Source organism: Ovis aries, chromosome 5 (genome assembly GCF_016772045.2).
Source record: "Ovis aries strain OAR_USU_Benz2616 breed Rambouillet chromosome 5, ARS-UI_Ramb_v3.0, whole genome shotgun sequence".
Taxonomy (NCBI): Eukaryota; Metazoa; Chordata; class Mammalia; order Artiodactyla; family Bovidae; genus Ovis; species Ovis aries.
The window spans coordinates 6,076,014-6,102,085 of record NC_056058.1 but is presented as its reverse complement, the minus strand read 5'-3'; the positions used below and the strand labels follow the sequence as shown (position 1 = coordinate 6,102,085).

Genomic DNA, 26,072 nt, shown 5'->3' with positions numbered 1-26,072 from the left:
CGGGGCGGGGGGTGGGGGAGAGGGGGCGGAATTCGATCCCTGGTCAGGGAACTAGATCCCACGTGCCGCAACCAACAGTTCAGGTGCTACGACTGAAAATCCTGCACACCACAATGCCGCTGCTGCTGCTGTTGCTGAGTCGCTTCCATCGTGTCCGACTCTGCGCGACCCCATAGACGGCAGTCCACCAGGCTGCCCCATCCCCGGGATTCTCCAGGCAAGAACACTGGAGTGGGTTGCCATTTCCTTCTCCAATGCATGAAAGTGAAAAGTGAAAGTGAAGTCGTTCAGTCATGTCCGACTCCCAGCAACCCCATGGACTGCAGCCCACCAGGCTCCTCCATCCATGGGATTTTCCAGGCAAGAGTACTGGAATGGGGTGCCATTGCCTTCTCCTGAGGATCAAAGATTTCCTGTGCCAGCAACTAAGACTTGGCACAACCAAATAAATAAATAAATAAAAATAGCGGTGAATCACAACCAGCATTTCATGGGGTCTTTGCAAAAACCAGGCGTGGTGCTAGCCTCACAGTCTCTGTAAGTACATTTCATTCTCACCCACCAGGAAGGTGGGTGAGAAAATTTAAGCCCAGGGAAGCCAAGTGGCCTGAACAAGGGGTTACATCTCTTTGGACCTCATTTCCTTCATTGGCAGCCTTCCCTGATGGTTTAGACAATAAAGAATCTGCCTGCAATGCAGGATACCCAGGTTTAATTCCTGGGTTGGGAAGATCCCCTGGAGAAAGGGAATGGCAACTCACTCCAGTACTCTTGCCTGGAGAGTCCCATGGACAGAGGAGCCTGGCGGGCTACAGTCAACGGGGGCGCAGAGTCGGACACGACTGAGCGACAAATACACGCACTCCTCATTGGTGGGACGGGATTATGGCGTGTGCCTCTCGAGGTTGTTGGGAGGACTGCCCTCCACAAAGGGCATCTGCTAGGATGAGCCCATTAGCCAGCACACAACAGTTAACCGCCAAGTCTGGCTAAGTGCCCAGCCTAGCCAGGGCTGGAGAGCCAAACAATTTCTTTCATTATCCTAGTTGCTGGGGGAATTGGCAGAGAAAGACCTGTGAAGTGCCTAAGACAAAAGTTACTAGGGTTGCTGGGGGCATGCCTTTCAGGCAATGCCGAGCCCAGGAAACTTTCTTCTCCAGCCTTTCTTCTCCCCAGAAGATTCTAAATTGGCCCTTTCACCACCAGTAGGAGCTGAAGGCAGGCTGGAGCCCCCAAGGAAAACCTCTGTCCTTCCTGGGGAATCCAGGCTTGCTTAGCTGTCTCCTTAGGTGACCAACAGGAGTTGAGAAAGATGGATAACTGTGGATGAGCTGACTGATTGGACAGTTATGGACTCAGCACCTACTATGTGCCAGGCACGCTGACCTGGCACAGACGCGGACGTCATGTTCTCATAGGAGGGACAAACAGTAAACGAAGAAGAAACATCAGCTGGTGGTGAGTACTGTGCAGAGAATTAAAATAGGGTGATGGTGCGGGGAGCAATTTGAGAGGTCAAGGAGCAATGGCATGGTCAGAGAGAGCCTCTCAGGAAGTGGCATTTAAGGTGGAAAGTGCGTAACTTGAAAAGGTGCAGCATGGGAGTTCAAGTATGGCGTATGCAAAGGCTGAGATATATTGGCCAGCATTAGACCGGAGGAGAAGGGGACAACAGAGACTGAGACGGTTGGATGGCATCACCGACTCAAGGGACTTAAGTTTGAGCAAGCTCCGGGAGTTGGTGGTGGACAGAGAAGCCTGGTGTGCTGCAGTCCATGGGGTCACAGAGAACTGGACATGACTGAGTGACTGAACTGAACTGAAACTGGCTTCCCAGGTGGCTCAGTAGTAAAGAATCTCTTTGTCAGTGCAGGAGAGGCAGTAGATGTGGGCTCAATCCCTGGGTCCGAAAGATGCCCTGCAGAAGGGAATGGCAACCCACTCCAGTATTCTTGCCTGGAGAATTCTATGGACAGAGGAGCCTGGCAGGGTAATAGTCCATGGGGTCGCAAAGAGTTGGACATGACTGAGCAACTAACACTTTAACTTTTTGCTGTAATAAACTGTCAGGGTGAGTGAAACAGCATTTGTGAATTCTGTGAGTCCTCCTAGGGAATCCTCCAAACTTAGAGTGGTCCTGGAGACCTCTGAACAGCAAGGCCTTTCTGGATAGACAAAGCAGGGAAGGGAAGTTGGAGCAGAGAAGAAAAAGATGAGCAAAAGTTCAGGCTGTTAGGTAAAACTATTTCTTGAGTGCCTGTACGTAAAGTGGGGCCTTTAAAAAATATATATATGAACAAGTGGAAAAGCAGATCATATTTTCATTCTTTATTTTTCTGACCACACATGTGGGATGTGGGATCTTCATTGCCCAACGAGGGGTCAACCCCGAGCCCCCTGCCTTAGGAGCATGGCGCCTTAACCACTGGGTCCCCAAGGAAGTCCCCTTTTCTTTATTTTTTTGATTGGAGTATCATAGCTTCACAATGCTGTGTTAGTTTCTGCTGTACAATGAAGTGAATCAGTCATACGTATGTATATAAACCCTCCCCACCTGAGCCTCTCTCCAGCTTCTCCTTCCCACCCCTCTAGGTCATCGCAGAGCAACGAGCTGAGCTAAGGCGGGTACTTACATACCTCTCTCCCAAAGGCCTTGTTCACATTTGGTTCCTCATGGAACTTTGGGTATTTTTTTTTGGTTGTCAGGCACATTGTGCTTTCTTCCTTACGTGTTGCTCCTGAGATGAGAGCCTCCTCTTCTCACCCTAGCCCACCCGGGAGTGGTTCTCACTTCCATTTACCACAAGCTGGCAGCTGATGTCCCGGGAAAGAGGCTGTTGGCTTAAGTCCCCCAGCAAGGCAATGGAGGAGTCAGCATTCCAAGCAAACCCGTGGACACCAAGGGATCCATTCCTCCAGTCTGTGGTTTGTCAGCACTGAGGGGTCCTGCTCATTTTTTTAAAAAAAATTTTTCCCCAGGCTTTATTGAAATACAATCGACATATAACATTGCGTAAGTTTAGGGTGTATCATGTCCAAATGATGCACTTATTTATTACAGGATGGCTACCCACGGTAGCATTAGCTAACACGTGTCACATAATTACCATTTCATTTTTGTGGTGAGGACATCTAACTCTCTTAGGAACTTCCAGGTGTATAACGCAATATAGCACAGTACTGTTAACTGTAATCGTCAGGCTGCACATTAGATCCGTGGACTGACTCATAACTGGAAGCTTGTACCCCTTGGCCAACCTCTCCCCATCTCCCCACCTTACAGTCCTGGCACCCACCACTCTCCTCTCTGCTCTGAGTTGGGCTTCTTTTGTGTGGTGGTTTGTGCTGGGTCTTTTTTGCAACACGTGAGCTTCCCTGTTGGGCAGCACAGGCTCCAGGGCGTGCAGGTTCAGTAGCTGTGACACATGGGCTTAGTTTCCCAGCAGCATGTGGGTTCTTAGTTCCCTAACCAGGGATCGAACCTGCATCTCCTGCCTTGGAGGGCAGACTATTAACCACTGGACCACCAGTGAAGCCCCCGAGTTGGGCTCTTTTTGGATTTCACGTAGAAGTGAGGTCTTGGAGCAGTTTTCTTTCTCTGACTTGTTTCACCCAGTGTAATGCCCTCAAGGTCCATCCACGTTGTTCCAAATGGTGTATTTGATTATTTCAAACAGCACATCTCGGTTGCTTCCTTTTTGTTTTTTTGACCTTGACCGGCATATGGGATGTTAATCAGGGATCAAACTTGCTCCCCTTGGATTAGGAGCGTGGAGTCTTAACCACCAGGCCGTGAGAGAAATCCCTCAGTCAGTTCCAGGTGGGTAGGTCCTTAACTGCCCCTCCGGAGACTTGCTAATCTCCCTTCTTCTCAAGGAGAGCAGGCCTCAGGTTCCATACCTCCTGCAGGCAAGGAGATTCAGCTAGAGTTGATTTAAAGTTGGTGCTCCAGTTTCTCAGCGCTGCTGACATTTGGGGACAGATAGTTCTCTGTGGAGGCCCCGTCCTGTGCCTTGCGGGGTGTTGGGCAGCATCCTTGGGTCCTACTTTCTAGATGCCAAGAGCTTCTCCTCCCCCAGTCGTGACAACCAAAAATGTCTTCAGACATTGCAAGTGTCCCCTGGCGGGGTGCAAAACGGCCCCCAGTTGAGAACTGCCGGCTTAAATAGTACACCTTGTGCCCGTACTCCACTGGAGAGCACAATGAGCACAGGATGGGATCAGGGTTCCCCCGAGTTTGCCGTTCTTGCCTGCCCTGCCAGGGTTTGGCACCGCTCCCAGTATCGCACAGCCTCCCCCTGCACGCCTGGACCAGGGCTCAATTTCCATGGAGCCCCAGGGGACCCAGGTGTTTGGGAGGCTGGTTGGTCCCTGGGCTCCAAAGCTGAGTGCCAGGAAACCACAGTTACTGTGGCTACTGGTGAGCTCCCAGGGCGAGGAGCTGTTGGCTGAGGGGGAAAAGGCTCGGGTGCCTGGCGGAGTCAACATCCAGGGGATGTCGGCTGGGAGGCCACTGTCCAACATCTCCCCCCATTAGGTTTCGTAGACCGAGAGGAGGCGTGAAGAGCCGCTGGTTCATCTCCCCAGGGGCTCTGGAGGTGACAGAGGCTGCAGGTGGTCAAGAAACCTAAGAGGGTGAGAGAGGTACCCCACCGCAGATGGCCCTGCCCGGCTGGCCTCCTAGGAAGGCCATCTGGCCACTGGTGTGAGGTGTCTGAGGCCCTGGCCTTTTCCTGGGGAAAGATTGTCCAGGTGAGTGGGCAGCATGAACTGCAGCCCCTTAAGCCCAGGCACCCGCCGGCGACTTCTCCAGGGTCAGGCAGGCCCCCTCCCAGCGCCTGCATCCAGAAGCGTGGCCATCTTTATCAGCTCTACGGTCTCAGGTAAGGGACAGGGCCGGACTGGGAGCTCGGGGGGTGCCAGGGCCAGTGGGCATGGCTCACAGCATCTTCTAGGAGACCTGGATGTGAACACAGCCCAGCCAGTGACCGACACACATAGGAACTGGTGAGGGAGAGGGTCCCTGACCCTTTGCTCCCTCCTCCATCAGCCAGCCTCAGAGCCTGACTCGAGAGAGTTGATGTGAGTAGCAAATGATACTGCAACTAATATTAATGATAAATGTTCTAAGCTAGACTTAAAAAGTGCCCGAGTCTTCCCACAGCTACAAAACTCTGTATGACAGGATCCGGTTCACTCCTCAACTTTATCTGGTATAACTCTCACCTCACCCACATGTTATAGTCACACTGAGCTCCAATAGGCCCAGGAAACTATGAAGCCCCAAGCCCCATAAGCTGTAGTTATTCAGCTGATCTGTTTATCTAATGCATGACTCCTCCAACCAGGTTATAAGCTCCATGAAGGCGAAGAGTTCACAGTGTGTGCTGGCAAGTGTTTAATAACCTGTTCTCCAAAAATTAAAACAAAACCCCCTGATTTATACTGTCTGCCAATTTCCGTGGTGTAAATTCTCCCACCACAGTCAATTTCAAGCTATCCTGGGGTAACCTCATAAACACGGAGTCAGATATGTTGGGTAGCTCACCATCCTCGAATATTTCCCTAATGCAAAATCAATAGCTGTAAACAAACTCAAGAGCAGAATCCATGGTCAAGGGTAGTAAAATAATTCAGAAGTGATGAGGTCTAAGTATTTGCAATCTCCGCTTTTACTATAATGTGTTTCATCCTAAGTTTAGATAGTTTAATTTTTCATGTCGTTGTTGTTTAGTTAAGTCATGTCTGACTCTTTTGCGATCCCATGGACGGTAGCCTGTCGGGCTCCTCCGTCCATGGGATTTTCCAGGCAAGTATACTGGAGTGGGTTGCCATTTCCTTCTCCAGGAGATCTTCCCGACCCAGGGATTGAGCCTGAGTCTCCTGCGTTAGCACATGGGTTCTTTACCACTGAGTCACCCGAGAAGCTAATTTTTCACAGTGGCTGTTTTAACAAAATTCCTGATGGTTTAGCAGTCAGCTCTCCCAGGACAGCAGGGGCCGGCTCCAGCAAGCTGCATTCTCTCCATATGCACTGTTTGCCATTGTGTCCGTGATGCTTTTTTTTTTGGCATTTTTGTCTTGCGGGATCTTGGGGCTTCCCAGGTGGTAAAGAATCTGCCTGCCACTGCAGGAGACACAAGAGATTCGGATTCGATCCCTGGGTCAGGAAGATCCCTTCGAGGAGGAAATGGCAACCCACATCAGTATTCTTGCCTGGAGAATCCCATAGACAGAGGAGCCTGGCTCGCTATAGTCCATGGGGTCGGAAAGAGTCGGACATGGCTAAAGTAACTTAGCACGCATGCCACAGGATCTTAGTTCCCTGACCAGGGATTGAACCTGTGTCTTAACCACTGGACCACCAGGGATCCTTTTTAGTGTTCGGACATAAAGTAACTTCACAGTGGACATTTTATGGACAAATATAAATAAACTGTGGAATTCACAGGACAGGCACAGGAAGGGAGTGGGAGACAGGTCCGAGATTGGCATCAAGTCAGTGCCTATGCAAGGACCCAGGCAGCTTCTTTGTACTAGCGGCTTTAGGAGTCCTTTCATGGATGCTCAAGTGACCTTTCCCTGGCCGTGGAGAAAGCAAATAATTCTTGAATGCTTACATTACAGTAAGTGCAGCCTCAATGGTTGCATCAACATTTATTGAGTGCCTGTGTTGAGTGCTGAGAAATTAGCAATGACTTAGAGCAGAGGTTTTTGACTTTGGGGAGCTTGTAGCCCTGCAGAGTAGAGGCATCACCCCCTTTTTACAGAGGAGGAAGCCAAGGATAGCATGATGCTTGGCACAAGGCCATACAATGAAGGCAAGTGGTAGAAAATAATCTTAGAATCCAGATTTACCCTAGGCAGGGTTGCCAGATTTATCAAAAATAAGAAACCAAACCACCACCGTAACCAACAAAACCAGAACACCCAGCTCAATTTGCATTTGAAATAAACAACCAATGATCTTTTAGAATAAGATAGCGTGCAGAGAGGCTTCCCTAGTGGCTCAGCAGTAAAGAATCTGCATGCAAGGAAGACTGCCTGCAATGTAGGAGACATGGATTTGATCCCTGGGTCAGAAAAATCCCTTGGAGAAGGAAATAGTGACCCAGTCCAATATTCTTGCCTGGGAAATCCCATGGACAGAAGGGCCTGGCAGTCCATGAGGTCACAAAGAGTCAGACACGACTGAGTGAGTAACCCACCACCGCCAGTGTGCAGAGAGGGACGTACTTATGCTAACAAGCGATTTGTGTTACACATGGAACAGGGCTTATCAGAAATGCACATTCTGGAGTTCAGGGAGTGGGCTATACTTATGCTATCAGGCTTCTCATTACTTATCTGAAATGCAAATCAATTGGGTGTCCTGTATTTTATCTGGCAACCCTAACCAAAGGTGAACAACCATACTGGTTAGCTGGGTCTGAGCGGTTTCCTGGGATGTGGGATTTTTAGCACTAACACTAGGAAAGTCCCAGGCATAGTTGGTCTTTCTGGCATGCCTCCTATTTTTTGCAGCTTTTGATTCTTCATGAAGGGTCCTAGCTTCCGTAAGAGTTGTTCTGTTCAGTCACCAAATTGTGTCTGACTCTTTGCAACCCCACAGACTGCAGCATGCCAGGCCTCCCTGTCCCTTGGACATGAACTTGGCCCAAGTTCACATCCATTGAGTCGGTGATGGATCCATCCAACCATCTCATCCTCTGTCGCCCTTTTGTCCTTCTCGATCTTTCCCAGCATCAGGGCCTTTTCCAGTGAGTCAGCTCTTCACCTCAGGAGGCCAAAGTATTGGAGCTGCAGCTTCAGCATCAGTCCTTCCAATGAGTATTCAGTGTTGATTCCCTTTAGGATTGACTTGTTGGATCTCCTTGCAGGCCAAGGGACTCTCAAAAGTCTTCTCCAGCACAATTCAAAAGCATCAGTTCTTCAGTGCTCAGCCTTCTTTATGGTCCAGCTCTCACATCTGTTCATGATTACTGGAAAGAATATAGCCTTGACTATACAGACCTTTGTTGGCAAACTGGTGTCTTTGCTTTTTAATACACTGTCTAGGTTTGCTGGCGCCAGTGGTAAAGAACCCACCCGCCAACACAGGATATGTAAGAGACGCAGGTTCCATCCCTGCATTGGGAAGATCCCCTGAAGAAGGGAATGGCAACCCACTCCAGTATTCTTGCCTGGAGAATCACCATGGACAGAGGAGCCTGGAAGGCTAGGCTACGGTCTACAGGGTCACACAGAGTCAGACACAACTAAAGTGGCTGAGCGGACACACTAGGTTTATCATAGCTTTCCTCTGTAGGAGCACCTGAGGCTAAAAGCAGAGCTGCGAGGCAGGGACGAGTTCTGAGTTTTTCCGGTTCCTAGCCTCCATGCCGCTCCTTGCAGATATGGATGCAGAGAGGGAAGCCCTACAGAGCACCGCCTACCCTGAAGTGCAGACCTTCTGCCAGAAGCACGGCCTGATGTTCGAGGTAACGACCCACCCTCCCCCGCTCACTGTCTCAGCAACCCGGGCAGTCATACGGGCTCCCTGCTCAGAGGGGCTCCACCCCAGAATTACAGATGAAAGTCCTCTAAAGAAGGCAGGTGGAGAGGTCATGGCCATGGGCACTGCAGTCTACCCAGGTGGTGTGGCAAAGTACTACGAGTGAATGCCTTGCAACTCTGCTCCTTGGGCATGTCACTTAAAAAAAAAAAAGATGTACTGTCTTTTTCTTTTTGGCTGTGCTGGGTCTTCATTGCTGTACGTGGGCTTTCTCTAGTTGCAGAGAGCAGGGGCTACTCTTCGTTGCTCCCAATGCAGGGGACCCAGGTTCGATTGCTGGTCAGGGAGTTAGACCCCACATGCTGTAGCTAAGAGCTCACATGCCACCCCTAGACCTAGCACAGCCAAATAAGTGAATCAATAAGGAAAAGTACTTTAACAAATGACGCTGGGGGCTGCTGGTGTGATGGATGATGCAGGCTTCTCATTGCGGTGGCTTCCCTTGCTGTGGGGCATGGGCTTTAGGACATGTGAGCTTCAGCAGCTGTGGCTCCCAGGCTCTCAAGCACTGGCTCAGTAGTTCTGGTGCAAGGGGTGAGTTGCTCTGTGGCATGTGGGGTCTTCCTGGGTCAGGGGTCAAACCTGTATCTCCTTACCCCTGAGCCACCAGGGAAGCCTTGCATATCACTTTCGTTGTTGCTTTGTCCTGTCCTCCAGCCCTCCCTACACTGGAACAGCTTTAGGGCGTGTCTACGAGGGCTGTGGGATATTTGGGTGGGCATGCATGTGAGACGTGCACCAGCTGGGCCGTCACCATGGGCCCTAGATAGGGGGCACCAGTCCCAGGGTGGGGATGTAGATGCCTGCGTGTTTCTAAGCGGAAACTGATAAACCATCTTTGGACTCTCAGCCTCAGTTGATGCTATCTCTTTGCCATTTATAACAGTCATCCAGAGAGTCTAGCCACTGGACCGCCAGGAAGGTCCCTCTACATTACTAAGAAAGAGGCAACGCTGTGGAGGGAATTCGCCTCTGCCCTCACTGATCATGATTCATGATTCAGTGGCAGACCAGGAAGACAAAGGTGCTGAGCACCGATGGAACGCCCCGTGTGCGTCCCTTTAATGTGCGACTAAGGCAATAAACATCGCCAAGACGCAGGCTGGGAGACAGTGGCCTGGAGAGGTGGAGTTTCTTGTGCAGGCCCAGTGGCTGAGCCTTTTTCCTTTTCCCTTTCCTCCTCCAGCCACATCCGGTACTGCAGTCCTTTTATCCCATGCTGTAGTTTATTAGGAATTTGATGTCCTTCTCTCTGGGAGAAGACTAAAGAATTGAGGGAGATTTGGCCTGTTCTGAGTCCCACCCACTCTCTCCTCATCCCAGCTTTCTGCCTGATCAGCTTCACTGTTTGAATTAAACCATTCTACTCAGCCCCACCTCTGGCCAGTAGGCCCAAATGGACCGGAAGCATGCAGTTGCCCAGGACACTTTGCTATGTCTGATTCTGGTCAAGCAAAAACCCTCCTTTGCAAAGAAAGCTCTGCAAACAAGGGTGGACATGTCCTTGTTTAAAAAGGAACAGTTTGAAAATGGCCAAGTTCTTTAAAAATGTTTTAAAATATTTTAAAGTAAATGTTTGAGTTTGGAATTTAGATTTGCAGGAAAATTGCCTATAGGATAGAGTCTCCATATGTCCCACCCACCCACTTTTTCCCCTGTTGTGAACATCTTCTATTATCGGAGCATGTTTGCTATGACTAAGAAATGGACATTAGTACATTGCCTTTAAGCAACCTCCAGACTTTTTGACTATCACCATCTGTGTCTCCTTTCTGGCTGGAGAACTCGGTTACATTCAGAAGGCCAAGGAACACTGTTGTATTTAGTTGTCCCAGCTCCCCAGTCACCTGTGGCTGGGACAGCTCCTTGGTCTTCTCCTTCATACTCATGAGCAGCACAGTTGTGGGCAAGATTGCCTGGGAGTCCTGTGGCATACCTCCAATTTGGGTCTGTCTGATATTTTTCTCATGGTTACACTGGGATTATGGGTATCATTCAAGTTATTTTAATGCAGACAGCCCTCTTTGAGGAAAGGTTGTCAAATTACTGAAAGAGGGGCTTCTCTGGTGGTCCAGTGGCTAAGACTCTGAGCTCCCAGGGCAGGGGGCCAGGGTTGGATCTCTGGTCCAGGAACTAAGATCTGGCATGCTGCGTAGGGCAGCCAAAAATAAAAAAATGACTGAAAGAAACCTTATGCCTTTATCAAAAGGAACTGGAAAACATCCCCCATCCTGCCGCCTTCCTGACAAACCCATGCTTGTCATTTCCAGGTGGTTGACCTGCGGTGGGGTATTCGGAACACTGAGGCCACTAACCCCCTGACTACAGAAATCTGCTTGGAGGAGCTGGACCGGTGTCAGGAAATATCCATTGGGCCAGCCTTTGTTGTGAGTCTCTTGGGAGGGACAGAGTAACTCTTACTTTTCATTCTAGCACCAGGATACGGCCCTGTTTCTAGACCACACCCGTCAATGGAGGCAAGTGGGTGGCATGTCTGCTATCATGCTCAATCTTCATAGCCTGCCCATGGCAGACATTGCTAATTGATCACAGCACCCATTTTTCTGGAGAGCTAGCCAGAATCCAGACAGTAGCAGTCAAGTGCAAGCAGCAGGTGAGTGGCGGAGCAGAGTGCTGAAGCCCAAAGGGATCTTAGGATTTGCTCCGAGCTTTCCCACATCATCAGCTTTGTTTGGGGAACTTTGAGATCCTAGAAAACCATAGAGAAGGTGAAAATCTACAGGGTATGCAAATTTTTTTCTCCCATGTGCCCTGTGTTATTGGGAGCAATCTGCGTCCCTTTTTTGAGCCAGCCTCAGGAGCTAACTTCTTCTGACCCTAGGTAAGACCAACCCGGGTCTTCTCTCCTCCCCAGCTAAACTCTCTCTGATCCCAGAACAATCCCCAGCTCACAATTAATGGTTTAAGTTATAATCAGCATATGATATTCTAAAATTTTGATTTGTTACATTACCAAGTTTCAAATATACCAAGAACTAGAGAATTTTGGCTCATAAATCCTAGAGCAGGGGTCAGCAAACCACAGCTCATGGGGCAAGTCAGGCGTTCTACTTGTTTTTGTAAACAAACCTTTATTGGCACACAGCCACGGTCATTCATTTACATACCACTCTAGGCTGCTTCCGGGTTCAATGGCAGAGCTGAGTAGTTGCCACAGAAACCATCTGTCCATCAACCCTGAAAATATTGGTTATTTGGCCTTTGATAGAAAGTTTGCCTAAACCTGTCCCAGAAGGTAAAGAGAGAAAAAGTCAAGAAAGTATCTTTGCCCAATACATCTTAATCAAAAAGAAGCTTTGAGCAGCTCCCCCAAAAAACTTCTGGAGGTAAGAATACAGCAAGTAAAAGAAGGTTTATAAAAGCTGTTTTCTAGGGAAATAAAGACAAATACATGAAGCCCATTTGGACTTAAAATTGCCCTGCCCAGTGTGCGTGCATGCGTGCTAAGTCGCTTCAGTCGTGTTCGACTCTTTGCAACCCTATGGATTGTAGCCCACCAGGCTCTCTGTCCATGGGACTCTCCAGGCAAGAATCCTGGAGTGGGTTGCTGTGCCTGCCCTCTCCAGGGGATCTTCCCGACCTAGGGATTGAACCCATGTCTTTTACGTCTCCTGCCTTGGCAGGCAGATTCTTTACCACTAATGCCACCTGGGAAGCCCACTGCCCAGCGTAGCAGCCACGAACCACATGTGGTGATTTAAATTGATTAATATCGGGTAGAATTAAAACTTCAGTTCCTCGGTTGCACCAGCTGCATTCCAGTGGCTCAGCGGCCACGTGTGTCAAGGGGCCACCGTGTTGGACAGCATGGGTATGAACAGTTCCAGGGTTGCTGAAAGTTCTAGTGCTGCTTCAGAGATCAGTTCAGTTCAGTTCAGTCGCTCAGTTGTGTCCGACTCTTTGCAACCCCATGAATTGCAGCACGCCAGGCCTCCCTGTCCATTACCAACTCCCGGAGTTCACCCAAACTCACGTCCATCGAGTCGGTGATGCCATCCAGCCATCTCATCCTCTGTTGTCCCCTTTTCCTCCTGCCCCTAATCCCTCCCCAGCATCAGAGTCTTTTCCAATGAGTCAACTCTTCACATGAGGTGGCCAAAGTACTGGAGTTTCAGCTTTAGCATCATTCCTTCCAAAGAACACCCAGGACTGATCTCCTTTAGAGATTACGTCTCTTTAAAAAAAAAAAAAAACACTAAGATCTGGGTGGCAGATGTGAAAAGCTTTGCTATGTGTTAAGTTTATCTGTACAGTTACCACTGTATTTTCATGCTTTGCTCCTATACTTTTCTTTGTAGGCTGACATCAATTTTTCTTTCTTTCCTGCTTTGTTGAACTGTAACTGACACCCAGCACTGTATGGGCTTAAAGTATACAACATAATGACTTGATTTACACGTATTGTGAAATAATATTAGTTGACACCCAGCTGCTCATATAGATACGAAAAAGGGAAATGATTTCCCTCATGATGAGAATGTCTAGGGTTTACTTTCTTAGCAACTTTCAAATATAACCTACAGCAGTGTTAACTGCGGTCACCATGCTGTACATTACATCCCTAGGACTTACTTATCTTATAACTGGAAGTTTGAATCACTGGATTTCATGTCTTTATTTTTTTATTGAATTCTTTATTTTTTTTATTTTATAGCTTGCCGGGGTCCAGCCCCGGTGGATCCAGGGTGATTTGAAGCTGGGAGGGCGTTGGCAAGGAAAAACTTATTTATTTAGAGATATAAGATTAGATTAGGAAGAAATGGTAGAGTAGGAAATTTAGGCGGAGAAAAAGAGGCTGAATAACTTGATTTATGGGGAAAACCAATAAAACCTCGAGACAAGAGGTTTGCACCATCTACGTTAGGCCACCGGCGCCCACTTGAATATTGAAGGGTGCCCCGCCTTAGGCTCCCTTTCGCATGGATCTTAGCAGCCAGGGCAAGTAAGTAGACGTGGTGAGCCTCCCTGCTCCAGATGGGAATTCAGCCTAAAAAAGGGAGAAAAGAACAACATGGGGAAGCCCAGCATCGGTGCAAGACTCCAAAAACTTCATTTTTCAAAATCAGCGTATATACCCCAAGTTGTACACAAAGAAATAATGGAATATGCAGAGTCATGCAGGGGCAGCCGTCCTGACCCTCACTGAGACCAGGCTTTCTTTTTGCATACCCTCCCGTATACAAAAGGTCTCAGGTGGTTTACATTATCTTCTGGCCAAGAGGCCTGTTAACATTTTTATGGCTCTCTTCCTGGATAATTGTCTATCAACCAGAAAACTCCTTTTCCCTAGAAGTGTTTTTTCTTTACTCTGCCTCACCCTCAAAGTACTAAATAAAGATACATTCCTGTAGAACAAAGGTGCAGCGGGTTATAACAAAGAAGGTACTTAACTCAAAGATCTTATGTTGCCTTATGTTACCAGGGCTACTACCTGTTTCTCTATATACCAACTATCTCTACAAATAAAATATATGAAAATTTGGCAGCAAGTATTGGCTCAACAAACGAAACTTTTAATCAGTCCTATTCTAATGATTTTGACTCCTCGGAAGCCCCTACATTCCTAGGATGTTTTAAGCTTCCTGTGCCTCCCGAGGTCGGGGAGGCCTCAAACAATCACAGGCGCAGCTGTACGAGTCCTGCAGGCAGGCTAGAAAGCCCTCAGAGGGGTTTTTGGATTGAAACACCCTTTCAAATGCAGAAGACTAAAGCCCTGAGTTGACTTTTTCCAGAGTGTGTCAGAAGAGTGGAAAAGCAGAGTACAAAGGCCGGCAGACTTTGGGTTTTTGGCGTACATGCTCAGGAAATCCCAGGGGGAAGCCCTGAGATTTGACTCGCCTTGCCCGTCAGATCCCTGCCACATGACCTTGTCACAGGTGGGCTTCCTCACGCTGGCTCCCGGCAGTAGCTGATTTTCAAGTTCTGTTGGTTTCAGCTGCATAGCTAAGTGATTAAGCATAGGCTTGATCCCTGGGTGTGAGAGATTCCCTGGAGCCTTGAAGAAGCGGCAATTTATTCCAGTATTCTTGCCTGAAAAATCCCATGGACAGAGGAGCTTGGCAGGTGTACTTTAAAGGGTTAAAAAGAGTCGGACACGACTGAAGCAACTGAGTACAAATGCATATATATGTATAAATGTTTTCAGATTCTTTTCCCTTAAAAGTTGTTGCAAAGTATTGAGTATGGCTCCCTATTTTAATTATTATTGCTTTAAGATACAGTCTAATATTTTAAAGACTCTACCCTCTGAGTTGCTTCCCTTGTGACTCAGTGGTAAAGAATCTGCTTGCCAATGCAAGAGATGTGGGTTTAGTCCATAAGTTTGGAAGATCCCCTGGAGAAGGAAACGGCAACCCACTCCAGTATGCTTGCCTGGGAAGTCCCATGGACAGAGAAGCCTGGAGGACTACAGTCCATGGGATCACAAAGAATCGGACACAACTGTGTTATTAAGCAACAAAACAAAATCCTCTGACTTATGTATCTCCTTTGCGAATTTTCCCCCTAGTTTTCTGCTTTTGCTGATGATTGAGACTGATGATTGATCATTTTGTTGAGTTTCAAAGAAAAAAAGAAAAGAAAAAAGTTTCATAAAGAAAAAAGGGAGATGGGGAGAAAAGGAACTCCAGGAGGACTTCCATTTTGCAACTGAAATTGCAGGCAGCCAAAAGCGCAACGCAGCTTCCAGGTGGCATGAGGGATGGTGGACGGGAGGGAGGGTGATCTCGGAGCTTCCCCCAGGCCTGAAAGGCCCGGGGACCTTGCAAATCCTTCCAGAAGGGTTCCTTGGGCCACGAGCTGACCTTTGGCCACTTCCTGTGTTCCTCCTGAAACAGGTGTCTCCCTTCTAACTCTTGAGAGTTGCAGCTTCATTCTCCTTCAGTGGCTCTGGTTTAGGGGGCTTTCCACAAAACTCAGAGACGCAGTGGAGGCCCTTGGAGAGGCATCTCTCTGGTAAATAAGTCATTAGGCAGTGCGGCAGGGGACGGCTCCCCACGGCACTTCCTTCTAGAAGCTCTGGCTCTCTCGGGCCACCTGCAGCTCCAGCATCTCCAGAGAGCTGCCCCTGGTGGTGTTAACCTGGAGCTTCTTTCAAGCTCCTCCCATTCCCGTTGCTCTGGTCCCGCAGGCAGGAGCATCTTGTATCTTCTGTCTCCTTCCTGAGAGCTCCGGTTTGTGCTTGGCTGGCTACATCTTTTCCAACTCCTCTTGCTTGTCCATGGCTCTGCCTTCAAGAAAGGCAGTTGGAGAGTGGAATCTTCTTCAACACCTTGGTGTTACCAAACCAAACTTGGATCCACACGCCCATGCAGAGTAAAACCGATCTACCAACATCGAGTTGTCCTGAAGGAAAGCGCAGCGCTGACTGCAGGTGCCAAGCAAGGAGTCCAGGGCAGCTAGGGCTCAAAACCCCTGAGCTCCCAGATGACTTTCAGGAAAGCATTTTTAAAGGCCAGATGAGGGAGTAGAGTTGCCGGGTATGGGATCAACTCACACAGTTCTCTGATTGGTTGATGGTGAGGTAACAGGGTGGTATCACAGGGGTTAGCATTACCAGTCCTTAGGTGCCACAGGTCTGGGGGCTATGTGTTCATGATCATCACGAAGTGAATTTCTTCCATTTGGTGAGGGTTTTCACATTGGGCTTTCCTGGAGGCTTACACAGTTAAGAATCCACCTGCAATGCAGGAGACTTGGGTTTAGTCCCTGGGTTGGGAAGATCCCCTGGAGAAGGGAATGGCAACCCACTCCAGTATTCTTGCCTAGAGAATCCCATGGACGGAGGAGCCTGGTGGGCTACAGTCCAAAGGGTTGCAAAGAGTTGGACACAACTGAGCGACTCACACTTTCTTTTTTTGCAAGACAACTCAGGAGATGTGCGTCAGATACTGTTTTCTATGTATTTCAGGGAGGAGCTAAAGGTGAGGATATGGGGGAGGGGTCTGTCCCCTAGGGTCCTGCTCCATTACACCATCATCATGGACTCAAGTCATTCAGATTTCCCAGGTACACACCCCCTGGAATATTCTGGTATGTCCCAATGAAGAAGGGAGGGTTGATTGCTTCCATTTTACATAATGAAGAAACTCAAGACTTTGGGTCCACTGTCCTAGGCCTTCTCCAGCCTAATTTTCTTGAATTCCAGTTTGCTCTTTCTTCAAGCATGCTGAAGGTGGAAAGAGGGCCTCCTATACTCTTGCAATAAGACCAAAATCTTAGGGTCTCCGCAAGCCCTGCAAAATCGTCCCAGGGGATGGCCTCATCCCCCTTCACTGCCCCTTCCCTGTTGGTCCTGTAGACCCTGTCTTTCCCCACAGTATGTCCCAGGGCTTTTGGAGGTACTGTTTCCCTGCAGGCCCTCTGCCAGGGGCATTCCTTCTCGTGTCTTATTCTGTAGCTTGATCCTGACTCCCTCAGGGGAATTTCTCGGACTCCACAGCCCTCGTGTGACCTAATTTGCCTTTTCCTCTTAGGACGATGACAGCTGAAATACTGACACTGGTGTGATTCTCAGACTGAAGCCTGTTTCTCCTGTTAAGACTCCAAGGTCCAGGAAGGCAGGGCCCAACACTGATTTGGTCACTGCTGTCTGCTGAGCAGCTGTCATGGGTTTGGCTCAATATATATATTCGGGGAAGATATTCTGCATGGGGATCTCACCATCTCCCTTTCCAGATTAGCTCTTTTTTTAAAAAAAAATTTTTAATTAGTTTAGTTTTGGTTGCTCTGGGTCTTTGTTGCTGCACGCGGGCTTTCTCTAGTTGCAGCGAGCAGGGGCTACTCTCTGAGAAGTTACTCACTGGCTTCTCATTGCAGTGGCTTCTCTTATCGCAGAGCAGGGTCTCCAGGGCACGAGGGTTTCAGTAGTTGCAACACGTGGGCTCGGTAGCTGCAATGCACAGGCTTAGTTGCCCGGAGGCATGTGGGAATCTTCTCAAACCAGGGATCGAACCCATGTCTCCCGCATTGCCAGGCGGATTTTTTTTTTTTTTTTTTTTTTTTTTTTACCACTGAGCCACCAGGGAAGCCTGGAAGGACTTATTACTTGCAAAAAGTCAGGAAAACACCAGAGACTTTTTCCAAAGCAGTGTCTCCCTGAACAGCAAAACTGAGAAAATTTTAAGCCAAGGGGGCATGCATATTCATGAAGTGATTCGAGCAGAGGTGAATTCAGCCTAGAATTGGGACAAAGGTCCACAGCGTCCAAGCTTTGATTGATTGAAGTCAGGAGGGTCTACACCATCATCCTATATTCCACCTGGGCAGGAGTCTTAGTTCCTGCAGAACTCAAAGATGTATTACATGTATATCCTTTGAAGATTAACTAGGAGTCTGTTTTATCTCTGTGTTACAAGAAGGGGAACACTTTCCAGGACCCAAGAGCACGCTCCTGTCCAACACTCAGAAATGAATTGTCTGAGGAGACATACATGTTGACAAAGCGAGAGACTTTATTAGGAAAGTATGCCCGGGCAGAGAGCAGTAGGATAAGGGAACCCAGGAGAACTGCTCTGCCACGTGGCTCCCAGTGCCCAGTATTACGGTAATTGGCTTGGTTGTTGGGTTGTCTCTGGCCAATTACTCTGACTCCGGGTCTTTCCTGAAGGTGCACGCACCACATCAGCCAAGGCGGATCCCAGCGAGAAGGATCCTGGGGGGTTGGCAGGATATCTGAACTAGAGTCTCTTTCTGTGTTATTTAGTTGCTAAGTCATGTCTGACATTTTTGCGACCCCATGGACTGTAGCCCTCCAGGCTCCTGTGTCCATGGGATTCTCCAGGCAAGAAGACTGGAGTGGGTAGCCTTTCCCTTCTCCAGGGGATCTTCCGCAACCAGGGATGGAACCGCATCTCTGGTATTGCAGGCAGGTTCTTTACCGCTGAACTGCCTTTTGACATTTCCCTCCTCAAGGGATTCTAAGTCCCTTACCAGGACCCCCTGTTTAAGATAACTCATGCAGGTGGTCACTATTGGGCCTGGCTAGGGTGGGTGGCTTTAGTCAGTGGTTCCCCCTGACAACTGGACTATTGGCCTGTTTCTTGACTGCTTTTCCTTTATTCCTGCATCATCTCACTTCCTTTAGGATAATTAATTACTTAGATGTGTTCAAGGGCAAGCATTCAGGCCAGGCTTCAATCACAAAATGGCTTAGTCCAAAACGGTTTCTCTCATGTCAAGAAAACCATTCCTAGTTCCCTTTCTCTGGGGACCCCTAACTGATATGCTTACATTAATCTAATTATCTCTGTGGAACAACCACCGGGCTAATTTTAAGGGCTCGGCATGCCTCACCCAGGGTCACTGAGCTAAATGCCTAAGCCAAGACTTGAACCCAATACCACCCCTCTCCACTTCTCTCTCCTCCAGGCCCTCGTGGGTGACCAGTACGGTCCCTGCCCAGTCCCCACACGGATCGAGGAAAAGGAGTGGGAGGCGCTGAAGGCTCAGCTGACCACCAGGCCCCGCGACCTGGAGCTGGTGGCACGAAGCTTCTGGAGGGACGAGAACACGGTGCCCCCTGCCTACCTGCTGCAGGCCCTGGGCACTGGGGAGGCCTCTGGGCCTGAGGAGGCCACCCTGATCTCTGCACTGCGCTCTGGAGCCCAGGAGGCCCACAGACTGGGGCTTATCAGCCAGGAGCAGTGGCACCGCTACTACCGGTCAGGTGAGGCTGCCAAGACTCCCCTTGGGGTCCCCGGGAAATGCCCAGGGGTTCAAAATACACATCACGCTTTATCCAAACACCACTGCCTGCATTTCTATAAATGCCAAACCAACCTAGCTCCCGGAGGCCCAGTTCTGAGAAAGATTATTTTTCTCATCCAAGAGAGTGCAGTCACATCCTGGTTAATTTCAGCCTCTTAGGATTCTTCTATTTGGGCTCCTTTCCTTCTCTCAGGCAGGCTCCTGGCTTTGGGGGACTTGTCCTAGGATGACCACCATCCCCATACACCTGGGACCGAGACCCTTCCAGGATTCAGGATTTTTAGGGCCAAACCCAGGACAGTTCTGGGAAAACTGGAAGAGTGGGTCACCCCAGGCTAGCTAAGAGCCGGCTGCTACTGAGAAAATTGTCCTTCATCAACGTACCTGCCTCTGAAAACTAAAGCGAAGGAAGAAGTATCTTTTGCCCAAGGAGGGGAGTAGAGCTTCCCCGCTGTGCTGAGTTCATCTCCTGGCTCCCTCCTGCTCCCTTATCTCTCACCTCTCACCTCATCCTCTGCCCCTTCCGTCCTCCACACCGGGCTAGCAGAAAGGTATTTCTAAAAAGGCAGTGAGATCAAGTCATTGCCCCATCCTTTGCTGACTCAGGAAAGAAATAGGTTCTTTCAGAAAGAAATAGGTTCTTTCAGTAAGAAAAAGGTTCTTATTATTTATGGATTAGTAACAGACAGAGTCGGACACGACTGAAGTGACTTAGCAGCAGCAGCAGCAGTATGACAGTTTACATCACCCACCTTATCTTTTATACCATTTTATTTATTCTTTTGGCTGTGCGGAGCCTTCTTCCTCGTTGCGAGGCTTTCCCTAGTTGCAGAGTGTGGGGGCCGCTCTTCAGACGCGGTGCGCCAGCTTCTCATTGCGGTGGCTTCTCTTGTGGCAAAGCAGAGGCTCTAGGGCGCGAGAGCCTCAGTAATTGCAGTGTGCACTCAGTAGTTGCGTTTCCTGGGCTCTAGAGCACAGATTCAATAGGTGTGGGGCACCAGCTTAGTTGCTCTGTGGCATCTGGGATCTGCCCGGATCAGGGATCGAACCCATATCACCTACAGTAGCAGACAGATTCTTTACCACCAAGTCACCACGGAAGCCCTCACACGATTAAATATATGAATTTATATTATCCAAACTATTAACTATATGAATTCATGTTATCCATACTATTAAATATATCAATTTATGTTATAAAATATTGAATATATGAATTTATATTACCCACACTATAAAATATATAAATTCATTTGATCAACATATTACATAAATTGATTTATTTAAAGGTATTGAACGTAGCAATTTATACTAATAGTATTTTATTATAATATATTGACCGCTATTTATTGTATATATAGTAATTCTAGTAAGGGCATAATCCATTTTTAAAAATCTTATTTGAGGATAAGTTTAGATTAACAAAAAAGTTACAGTGTTATAAAGCTACAAAGATAGTGTAGATTTCTCTTACTCATGTAAGAGTAACATTTTGTATGATCGAGGTACATTTACCGGAACTCAGAAACGAACATCGATATTTACTATCTGTACAAGGCTGGTAACTAGACTCCAGACTTCACCTGAATTTCTGCAGTTTTCCCATCAACGTCTTTCTGTCCCAGGATTCCACACTGAGTTTCATCCTTTGTCTCCTTAGGCTCCTCTGGTCTGTAACAGGTTTTCAGAACTGTTTTGAGGAGTACTGGCCAGGTCTTTTATAGAATGTCCCTCAGTCTGGGCTTGGCTGGTGCTTTCTCATGATTTGACTGGGATTATAGGTGTGGGGGGCCTGGCAAATCCCATGGACAGACAGAGGAGCCTGGTGGGCTGCCGTCTGGGGTTGCACAGAGTTGGACACGACTGAAGCGACTTAGCAGCAGCAGCAGCAGCAGCAGCAGCATAGGTGTGGGGGAGGAAGACCACGGAGCTGAAATTCCCTCGCCACCCCATCGTATCAGGAGTACCTGAGGCCCACCTGGCATCACAGGCGGGGCTGACCTTGGCTGGCTGAGACTAGTAAGGACAGGCCAGTTTTGGACTCACCGTCTGTGTGTGGAACAATGTGGAGTCCACTGTCTGTCGAGCACTTACTCTGTCACTATAGCTTGCTCTACGACACGAGGCAAGTGTGCCAGTTGTTCTCAGAGAGATATCTGACCCTGGGGTCATGCTCAGCATCGGGGGTCTGCACTTTGGGATGGGCCCGGATTGGCATCTCAGCCCTGCCCCTTTCCAGGCATGACCTCTGGCAGGCTTGGAGCCTCTGTTTCTTCATCTGTAAAATGGAACTAGTCAGAAGTCGTACCTAGGAGAGTCGTTATGGAGACCTGAAAGGTCCTGTCTCGGCCGTGATCTTATTAACCATAAGATCACTAAGCAATTATGTCAAACCTCACCCATTAGTAAGCCCCATCTGAAAGAACAAATAGAAATTTCTAGACATCAGCAAAAAGCACAAATGGGTGTGGAGTCAGAGGCAAGTCATAGACAGTATCTTTAGACCATACTATTTTTCAGGCACCCTGCTAAACTTTCTTAAAAAAGTTGCTTTTTTAATCTTGAAATAGAGTTTCACAAGAAATTGGAAAAAAAATAATAAAGAGGAAGAGGTTTTATGTATCCTTTACCCAGATTTCCCCAAAGGTAACATCTTGCATAGCTAGGGTGCAATATTATAACCAGGAAGTGGACATTGTTAGAATACAGAGAGAGTAACAGAAACCGTTTGTGCATGTGCCTGTATGAGCCTTTTCTTTCTCGGCAATTTTATCACCTGTATAGCTTCAAGTAACCACCATGGTTGATACACAAGGACTGTTCCCTGACCACAGGCTCCCTCCCACTGACATTTAGAGCTACGCTCACCCCTCCCCACAAACCCCAGCCTTGGCAGGCCCTAACCCAACTCCATCTCATTTATTTTATTTTGACCATGTCACAGAAGATAAAATTGCAGACCGTAACCTTTTATTCTTTCAGCATAATATGCTCAGCTTTTCACAACAATTATTTCATAGAAAATCCTCATAGCAGCCCTTTCAATTTTGGGATTAGTACTCACGTTAAAGGGAGGAAACAGAGACTCAGAGAGGTGCAGTGATTTTTCCCAAGGTCACACAGCCTGTTACTGGCAGACAGTCTTGGACTGGTTCATGCCAAAATGTGTCCAAGAAGCATCCCATTTGAGGACTATGAGTTGCCTTCGTCTCTGCTCTCCATTCATGAGGCTAAGGGGGTTGTAGGGTCAGACCAAGGAGGACTTTTGAGAGGCTGTTGTCTTTGGCTCTTTGACTGAGTCCTGTCTCCAAGGGCATGACTCACTCAGCTGCAGAGATCTGGGAGCCTCTGATGAGCCCAGGGCAGTTTCAAAAATAACTCGAACCTGACTGCTATTTCAAAACAGAGGCCTCCAAGGAGAAGTCAGTGTGGGCTCTTGGCTCTAGAAGATACAGGTCCTCAGGGCAGCTGCTGCATTCTCTGGGACAGGAGTCAGCAAACGGTGGCCCAAGGGCTAAACCCAGCCCACTGCTTGTTTTTATAAATAAAGTTTTATTGGAACACGCTCAAGCACATTAGTTTGTAAGTTATCTACGGCTGCTTTCACATGGCATGAAATTAACCTCTTTGAAATGAACAATTCCTGCATACAAGTGTTTGAGCTTTTGTTTTCAGTTCTTTTGGGGCCACACCCAAGAGCTATATAAACTCCATATTTAACTATTTTGAGTCTGATGGCATTGTTTTATGATGAGACTGCTTCACACACACACTGCTTCACAACAACCTGTGTGTTGCCTACACCAAGGTATCTTTGATTTTGCTGTTGCTGTTGTTCAGTTGCTAAGTCATGTCCGACTATTTGCAGTCCTATGGGCTGCAGCATGTCAGCCTCCTCTGTCCCTCACTATCTCACAGAGTTTGCTCAAATTCGTGTCCCTGGAGCTGGTGATGCTATCTAACCATCCCATCCTGTGCTGCCCCATTTTTGCCTTCAGTTTTTCCCAGCATCAGAGTCTTTTCCAGTGAGTCTGCTCTTCTAGAGTAGTGCCTAAATCAATGCCACTCTTGGTGTGGCCTCTGAACCCCAGCCTCAGCATCACCTGGGAGCTTGTTGGAAATTCAAACCATAGTCCCTACCCCGACATGCAGAATCAGAACTTCTGGAGCCAGGGTCCAGCCATGTAGGTTTTTGTGAGCCCCCAAGTGATTCTGGCACATTGTGGCCTCAAGCCAAACCTGGCCCACCATTTGTTTTTATGAATAAAGTTTTGTTGGAACACACTGGAGCCCCTTCCTTTGCATGTTGCTCATAGTTATGCCAAATGACTCTGGCCCACATTAAGCCTGAATTCCAGTGTTCTTGTTCCTGGAATATGTCTCCCAAGTGTCCCCATTTGAGCCAGCTGATGACATAATGCTTCTACCCTCTTCTACTTTTGCAGTCATCGAGTGGGAAATAGAACGGGCCCTGCTGAGCTCAACGGTTGGGGATCACGGGGCAACAGTCTTCCTGAGAGATATCCAAGGCCTCAATAAACACATCCTGGAAGACTGTGCCCTCAAAATGGTGGACCGTCTTGCAGATGGTTGCCTGGACACGGATGCCCAGAACCTTCTCAGCAACCTCAAGGGGCGCATTGCTGACCGGCAGCCTGGAGTTCTCAAGGCCCACCACCTAGCGTGGAGCCGAGACCTGGTGAACCCCAAAAACAAGGCTCATGCCCGATACCTGAAGGAGCTGGGGGAGCAGTTTGTGGCCAGGGCCAACCATCAGGTTCTTGAGTGCCTCCGGGAGCTGGAGGCAGGCAGGCAGGAGTTGGCGTGGCTCTACCAGGAGATCCGCCACCACCTGGGACTCAGTGCCGAGGTCAACCGGACCTTCTGTGGACGCCAGGAGCTCCTGACCCAGCTGGGGCAGCGACTGCGACAGAGTGATGGCCGCCCCCACCCACCCCTGGTGCTTTTTGGACCCGCAGGCATCGGAAAGACGGCTCTGATGTGCAAGCTGGCTGAGCAGATGTCGGGGCTGCTCGGCCGCAAGACAGTAACCATTCTGCGGCTTCTGGGGACATCTCAGATGAGCTCTGAGGCCCGAGGCCTGCTCCAGAGCATCTGCTTCCAGGTGTGCCTGGCCTATGGGCTGCCCCTGCCCCCTGCCCAGGTCCTAGAGGCCCACACCAGGCTGGTCCAGTTTTTCCACATCCTCCTCCACACCGTCTCCAGCCGAAACTTTGAGTCCCTTGTGATCCTGCTGGATTCGGTGGATGAGGTGGACTCTGTCCACTGTGCTAGGAGGATCCCCTGGCTGCCTCCCAAATGTCCTCCAAGGGTCCACCTCATCGTCTCGGCCTGCTCTGGACAGCGGGGGGCTTTAGACACCATGCGGCAGGTGCTCACGGACCAAGGGGCTTACTGGGAGGTGAAACCCCTCTCTGGAAACCAAGGGCAAGAGATGATCCAGCTCCTGCTGGCCGCCTCGAGGAGGACACTGAGTCAGGTGCAGAGGGACATGCTCTGGGCCAGCCTCCCAGAGTGTGGACACCCAGGGCGGCTGAGGCTGGCTTTCGAGGAGGCCCGGAAGTGGGCCTCCTTCACTGTGCCAGCCCCACTGGCCTCCACTGCTAAGGAGGCGATGCAACAGCTGTGTGCCCGCCTGGAGCAGACACACGGGCGGCTCCTGGTGGCCCGCGTGCTGGGCTACATTGTGTCTTCCCGGTGAGTCTCTGCTGGGTTCACTCTGTTTTGAACTGTACGCGTGCATTCTTCTCCAAGGGCTGCCACAACAACCTGGGTGCCTTAGAACAATGGAAGTCTATTCTCTCACAGTTCTGAGGGCCAGAGTCTGAAATCGAGGTGTCAGCAGAGCCACACTCCTGGAGGCTCTGGAGGAGACTCTGTTCTGGGCATTCTCCTTCGTTTCCGGCGCTGCTGGCCATGCTCAGCGTGCCTGGGCTTCTAGAAGCATCACTCCAGTCTCCACCTCTGTCATCTTGCAGCCTCCTCCCTGTGTGTCTCTCTGTCTGAATTTCCCTCTTTTCTTGGAAGGACATCACTCATTGGCTTAGGGTCTACTCCTGTCCAGTATTGTTACTGACCGGGGTTCTTGGCCTTGTCCAGTATTGTTACTGACCGGGGTTCTTGGCCTTCGCAATAGATAGAAATTGATCAGAGGCCAGACAAGAAATCCAGGCAAGGCTTTACTGGTGCTTCTGCTGTGAGCTCAGGCTTTCCAGGTGGTGCTGGTGGTAAAGAACTTGCCTGCCAATGCAGGAGAGGCAAGAGACATGGGTTCGATCCCTGGGTCAGGAAGACCCCCTGGAGGAGGGCATGACAATCCACTCCAATATTCTTGCCTGGGAAATCCCATGGACAGAAGAGCCTGGTGGGTTATAGTCCACGGGGTTGCAAAGAATCGGACACAACTAAAGCAATTTAGCACGCATGAATTGCTGCAGCAGGGGGGAGGGAGAACAAACGACAATCTCCTTTGCTTGCTTGCTCCCAGTGAGCTGGTTCCTTATTTGGATGAAGGTCAGCTGTCGGGCTGAAGGGGTAGCTTAGGTGGTTTGTCCACCCCTCTGGTGGTGTGGTAGGCAGGGGGCCTGTGAAACACCCTGCTTTTGCTCCCAGCTCTTCCGAAGCGGCAGTTGAGTTTTTGCTTTTTCTGTCTTATCCATAATTTCCCCAGTGGTGCATGCATGAAGCTGTTTTCAGTTCCTTATAGTTTGTTTTTATTCTGTTGTTTGAGGAGACGTTTGTCCAGGTGCAAGCACCGCCGCAGAGGGCC

At 49.1% G+C, this 26,072-nt stretch overlaps 1 protein-coding gene across 2 annotated transcripts in view; it reads left to right on the top strand.

Annotated features, from left to right (window-relative positions):
• Positions 1-1,193: 1,193 nt before the first annotated feature.
• NWD1 (NACHT and WD repeat domain containing 1) overlaps positions 1,194-26,072 on the top strand; it is an 85,102-nt gene continuing 60,223 nt past the window's right edge. For both annotated transcript variants that reach the window (XM_027969461.3, XM_042249716.2), the window contains exons 1-5: positions 1,194-1,458; positions 8,395-8,480; positions 10,825-10,941; positions 18,944-19,241; positions 23,728-25,000. In XM_027969461.3, coding sequence (XP_027825262.2) covers positions 8,397-8,480; positions 10,825-10,941; positions 18,944-19,241; positions 23,728-25,000 — 1,772 coding nt within the window. In that variant the 5' untranslated portion in view covers positions 1,194-1,458; positions 8,395-8,396. The remainder of the gene's footprint in view (positions 1,459-8,394; positions 8,481-10,824; positions 10,942-18,943; positions 19,242-23,727; positions 25,001-26,072) is intronic.